The sequence below is a fragment of the Ambystoma mexicanum genome, chromosome 1p, assembly GCF_040938575.1.
Source record: "Ambystoma mexicanum isolate Mex_15411 chromosome 1p, UKY_AmexF1_1, whole genome shotgun sequence".
Taxonomy (NCBI): domain Eukaryota; kingdom Metazoa; phylum Chordata; class Amphibia; order Caudata; family Ambystomatidae; genus Ambystoma; species Ambystoma mexicanum.
This window is the reverse complement of record NC_090921.1, coordinates 1332957189-1332963726: the sequence shown is the minus strand read 5'-3', so window position 1 is coordinate 1332963726 and position 6538 is coordinate 1332957189. Positions and strand designations below refer to the sequence as shown.

Sequence of the window (6538 nt, the reverse complement as noted above, 5' to 3'; positions counted from 1 at the left end):
AAAAAATTGGTCAAATTTTCAGTTACATCATGGTGGAATTCTGAGGGATCATTTTCCCAGTACTGGTAACATTTCCAGAGGCCAACACATTTTTAAGAAGAAGAGGGCCTCGAGGTAGAGATGGCGTTCCAACAAAGCCATCCTTATCAAGAACCTCAAAGTAAGATGCATTTAATTGCAGAATTAAAAAGCTTTTTCAGTAAAATTGCATTAAAACATTTTTTGAATGCTGATGCTACTGGATTGCAACCCACTTCTACGTTTACTCCAGGCATGCCAGAACTACCACCTGAATTATTTGCTTTGAAAAGTTAGTTTTACAGTAGATGGAGAAAATGTGTGAGGAATTGGACCATCGGCATGGAGAGTGTACGCTCACCTGGGCTTTTTTGAAGTTTTGTAATTAAAATTAATGATTGGAAATCAACCTGAGAAAATGTGTGGGGCTAATCCACACACATTTTCCTATGCTGCCGCACAACTAACATATAGTCAAGTATACTCCGGGGGGACACAGCCTACAAGCACAGTCCCCCATGTCACATTTAGCTGGAATGTGACAGCCATGGGTATATCAAAGCATCTCTGAAGGGGGAAGGCAACACTTTCCTCCGGCCAAGGCCAGCCTAACTAAAATATCAAAGGCTCCATGGATCCGTCCTGTTCTATTGTCAAGGTTCAGTGTGGTGGCAGAGCATATTGATGAGAGTTAAATAAAAACATGCCTGCGAAGAGGTCTGGTCACAGAACTGACACAAGCAACAGGAAACACCAACACCTCTTTGATATGCAATGTGTCGGCTTGAAGTTAGATCCCACCCCTCTATATAAAGGGTAGTGAATCTCATGTCTGGGGCAACAGTTTACAGTTGGCAACCCCTGCAGGGAACCCACTATCAGAGGGAAGAAGTATGTGATTTGTTGGCGACAGAAAGTCTGTTCTCACCACAACCTTCAGGGGAGACATGCACTTTGATCAGGAGTCACAGAGAGCTCAATTAACCAGAGAGACACTTTGATCCACAACAGACAGGAAGTTGGGTGAGACTTAGTAGTACATGTTGTCACCCTTTACCTTTCCTGTTGCAAAGCACTCCGGTTATGACCTCACGCATAACAGAATAGCGTTGGTGGGGGCCGAGAATTGGTTCATTAAGGTAGGCTTAGCCTGCACCAATCACTGAGACCCATTTGCTTTGAAAGAGGGCTGAGCCCCTCACTTAACAGATCATCCGAGTAAGAAGGACTCATTTGGACCCTAGCTGAAAGTACAGTCTGCCTTACAGCTTCCGCAAGTGAGGGAAGGCCAGGATATTCACAAGGGAAGCAAGATCCCTCCCCTAAACATCTCCCGGGGAACAGATGGAGATACCAGACTCAGAGGACCCGTCCAGCAGCCCCAGGACCGGTACCCAGCCAGCACCCAGCGTGCCCTGCTAGGTTCTGCCGAACAAAAAAGGTTGCAGTTACCCGTAGATAAACTGCACATCCTCCTATTATTGATTCCTATAAGTTCATATGTAGAGAACGTTGCCTAATCCCCTCCAAAAACAACAACCCTTTTTGAAGAGTATATATTTAAGATACAAGACAGCATGTCAGAACTCATTTGTTTAAAATTTATTTCATCATATTTTAATCTGGAATTTCTTTTAAAAAAAGAGCATATCAAAAAATATATTAATAACACATCTATAAACAAACCAATTGTTAGACAATACTATTTTATCACATCAACCGAAAATAAACTCTTTCATCCCCATACATCCAAACAACCACTCATACTTGTGCAAAGAACGCAATCCTGGTAGTTTTGTTCTGTGACTCAGAACATCCCATCCATCGGGTTTAACATTTTAATAATTCAAAGTACACCTATTTGACATTATTTTGTTTATAAAAATATATAAAACACTGGGTGGATGTTCCAAATTGATTACTTATGGACACATATTGATCCCCATATGTTATCTGTGTGAACCCAAGTTAGAGCCAGCTCTGGGAAGAGTAGGCTCTATGGTGTTGTCGACTCGAGTTTCGGGCCGCCAGAACGGTCTATACAGCTTCCGTCTGGTGCACCTCATCAGGACGTATACATTACAAACAAACACAATTTCTAAAAACAAAGTTCTGATTGATGTGAATTGACAAATTTCATTCAATTTCCAAGCTAATTTCTTTCACTTCGCAAAGTGTTACAATTGGTAATCCAAGTATCTTTTTTCCTTCAGAAGAGTCGCTTCCAAATTGTGAAGAACCTCAGGTAGGTCTCCTCGTGTGTTATGCACAGGCTCCGGCCAACGGCTGCATTGTCTTCTTAGTTATAATGTTGTGGTATCTGCTGTGGGGCTCTTGAAAGCAACTTGCACATTCAGAAGGCGGGGCAGAAGGAAAGAGTGAAGCCAGGTGCGCTCACTTTTGCCCTATCAGAAGGTGGAGGGGAGAAGAGTTCTGCCAGCAAGCTTCCTAGGTGGGAAACGCCAGAGAGTCTCTAAACAGAGGACAATGCTGTTGTCAGGAACTGTGAATGGAAAGTTTATCTGTACACTACGCTCCGGTACGTGTGGAACTTTGTTCGTGTATTTTCCCTCTGCCTATCTTCTGAGCTTGCCCTAGTTATACTCCCGGGTTTCCTGTTTCCTGGCTCTTGCTACTTCCACCTTGTATAAAGTTATATCTCCTTGTCTGTTCTAACGGCTCCGCCTTGCCTGAGCTACTGCCTCCTACGTTTCTTGTTTTCCGCTGAAGCATTCTATTTATTTGGCTTCGTGCTTTCTGACTTTCGGCTTCTCTGCACTCTATACTTCTCGTTTGCTACTTACTTACGCTCTGCAGGCATATTCCTTACTTTCCTGCTTGTGGCCTGGGTATTTTCTTGCACTCTATTTCCTTACTTACTCCTTCCTACTATCTTGTCACTGTTATTTGCGGGCATTCCTGTCTATTCTCTCATTCCTTTAGATTTATTATTTGTTTATTTGGGTTCCTGTTTCTTTCCTCTGAGTGCCTCTATTATGTTTTCCAATTGAAAGGGTTCCCCCTACTGCCACTGCCGAGCTTTACAGACTCTCTCCACCAGAGCTGGAATCCGACTTTCTTCGGGTTCAGCTGAAAACAGAACTCCATTGCCTTGTGAAGGGAACTCACAACTCCTAATAGAACCCATCTGGAAACAGGGTTTTTTCTGCCTTCGTGCTTTTTCCCTGGCATTAGGACTGGCCCCCTGGGGGTCCCCGCGGACAGGGTTCCATCTCTGCCAAGGTCGCCTCCGGAGGGGCCAGACCCTATCTACACGAAAAGGTCAAGATACCAAAGGACAAGACTCCTATAAGGAGGAGGGACCGTAAGAAGACGGAGAGGAATCCTAAGGAATCCGCCACAGAAGATTCAGGTGAGGAGGAAGGTGAGAAGGCCCCTGATCTTGACAGCATACAACGCCCAATATCTACCATGGCATCGTTAGAGCAATATCAAGAATTGGTAGCAGCGATGCAGGACCTTACTATGGAGGTCCAGGCATTGAGAACAGAGAACATAGCCCTCCGACAACAGGTTGTGTTGCATCGTGACGACAGGGACAGGGGGGACATGCCTACGATGCCGCTCTCCTTTGGAAAATATGATGGACACCCGGGAGGGCTGAAGGACTTCCTTGACGCATGTAAGGTGTATTTCACCTTTCAGCCTCATGCTTATGAGACTGCTAGATCCAAGGTCGGGTTCATCATTGCCAACCTAATGGGTAATGCTCTCTCATGGGCTACACCGTTTGTCACAGGAGACGACCCGATTTTGGGTGACTATGATCTTTTACGGAGGTGTTCAAAGAACGTTTCGACCGACCAGAAGTCTATTCATCTCTAGAAGCTATCCTAGATGTCAGCCAGGGAAACACTGACGTCCAAACCTATCTATCTCGTTTCCAGAGTCTGGCAGCCAAGGCAGATTGGCCTGATTCCGCTCAGCAAACAATCTACAGACGGGGCCTTCGTGATGAAATCAAGGATGAGCTGGCCCGAGTGGCTAGACCCGCATCTTTTCAGGATCGGGTGACATTGTCTCTTCAGATTGAGTTCCGTCTACAAGAGAGACGATTAGAAAGAAGACGAACTAGAGGCTTTCCACAACCAACCAGTCTCCCCTCTCCTGTTCCTCCCACCAGAACTACCCATCCTCCAGAAGAACCTATGCAGATCGGGGCTGCCCGAGGACCTCTGACTCAAGCAGAAAGAAGGAGAAGAAGAGATGCTGGATTGTGTATGTATTGTGGCTCCTCGAAGCACTTATTGAGAGATTGTCCTGAGGTCCCACCTCGAAGACAGGGAAACTTCAACCCCCGATCTACAGCAAGGGAAGTTTCGGGGGAAGTAACAAGAACCCTTGCAACTACACAAGAGCAGTAAGCACTCCGGATGATAACAGCCTAATGGTCTTTCGAGTTGACTTGTGGCTGTCCGATGCAGGTCCCACAGAGGTGTTCGCCATGCTTGACTGTGGAGCAGCAGGGAATTTCATCGACTCCAAGTGGGCAATGGAACATCTTGTTCCCACAATATCCATGGCCACTCCTATTCCGGTGGAAGGGGTGGACGGGAAGCCCTTATCTTCTGGACCCATTACCAAGGAGACCATTCCGTTGAGAATGAGGTTAGGCCATCACGAGGAGTTCCTGGTATTTGACCAGATCAGAGCAGCTCATTTTCCGTTGGTCATTGGCATTCCTTGGTTAAGGAGGCACAACCCTCAGATTGATTGGACGGCTAACAAGGTGGTCTTCAATTCTGCATTCTGTAAATCACACTGCATGAGCTTGCCTTCGACTCCCAACACCCTAGTGTATGACCGAAGCAGTACTCCAGATCCAACCACAGTGGCCTCAGTTCCCATCGATTATCAAGAATTCTCAGAGGTGTTCCTGGATGCTATTCCCCATCAACTCCCGCCTCATAGAACCAAGGATTGCCAGATAGACCTGATACCTGAGGCGGTGGTTCCTTTTGGGAGGATGTACCCTTTGTCTCTACCAGAGAGGAAGGCGCTGAGAGAATACCTCGACGCAAATCTTCAAAACGGACTCATCCAAGAGTCCCGATCTGCTTGTGGGGCTTCCTTGTTCTTCATTCCCAATAAGGACTCAGCAGAGCTGCGCCCTTGTATAGACTACAGGGGACTAAACAAGGTTACCATTCGGGATAGATATCCCATGCCTTTGATCCGGGACATCTTGGAGGCGGTACATGGGGCGGTGTTCTTTACCAAGCTTGACTTGAGAGGGGCTTATCACCTCTTGAGAATCAGGCATGGGGACGAGTGGAAGACAGCATTCCGTACCCCTTTTGGACTCTTTGAATACCGAGTGATGCCATTTGGTCTTGTGAACGCACCGGCCATCTTCCAGAGGTACATGGACAAGGTTTTCGCAGATATGCGGTTTGTGTCAGTGGTAGTGTATCTGGATGACATCCTCATCTTTTCCAAGACTCTATCTGAGCACAGGTCACTGGTCAGACTAGTCCTACAGCGTCTGCAATCCCATCATCTACTGGTAAAGCCGGAAAAATGCTCTTTTGAAGCTACATCCGTGTCCTACCTGGGATATATATTATCCAAGGAAGGTATTGAGATGGATTTCAATAAGGTAAGGGCGATCAGAGAATGGAGAAATTCTGTCAATGTAAAAGAACTCCAAAGCTTCCTAGGATTGGCCAATTTTTATCAGAGGTTCATTCCCAACTTTTCAAACAAGGTACTCCCACTGACCTCTCTATTGAAGAAGGGAGTAAAGTTCGTATTTGATGAAGGGCCTCAAAGAGCCTTCTGTTTTCTAAAGGAATGTTTTTCTACAGCCCCCATCCTGGTCCAACCAGATCAGAACCGACCCTACATTTTGGAGACAGGCGCTTCTACAGGGGCGGTGGAAGCAGTTCTACTTCAAAGGTCAGAAGACAAATATGAACATCCAGTAGCTTATTACTCCAAAACACTGACCAGTAGTGAACGCAACTATTCAGTCATAGAAAAGGAGCTGTTGGCTATCAAGTTGGCCTGCCAAGAGTGGAGACCTCTTTTACAGGGAGCTACTCATCAGTTTACTATTAGAACAGACCATCGTAACCTTCGGGTTTTACAACAGTTGGAATGTTCTAATGCCAGCCATGCCAGATGGGCATATTTTTTTTTACAATATGATTTCATAATCACATACTTACCTGGTACAGAAAACATGAAGGCTGACGCCTTGTCAAGAAGTCTTGGGGATACTTCTGGTTCCTACACAGGACACGATTTGGTTTTCCCAAATCTCACGGTGTTGGCTTCAACTGTTTCATTCCTTCAAGACCTAATTCCACAGTATCAGATGGGCACCGAGCTTCCGTCAACTGTCATTCAGGATAAGGACGGATTGTATTATCCTGAAGGAACTCTCTACGTACCCACTAAGAAGCTACAGAAACAAATACTTTCTTGGTGTCATGACACCCCTTTAACTGGACATTCCGGAATTAGGAAGACATTTGATCTGGTACTGAGGGGTTTC

At 45.8% G+C, this 6538-nt stretch overlaps 1 protein-coding gene across 1 annotated transcript; it reads left to right on the top strand.

Annotated features, from left to right (window-relative positions):
* The first annotated feature begins 3450 nt into the window (after positions 1–3450).
* On the top strand, positions 3451–3864 carry LOC138551547 (protein LDOC1-like). The gene has a single exon (XM_069642497.1). It carries the CDS (start codon positions 3451–3453, stop codon positions 3862–3864), a length of 414 nt encoding a protein of 137 aa, XP_069498598.1.
* The last annotated feature ends 2674 nt before the right edge of the window (positions 3865–6538 follow it).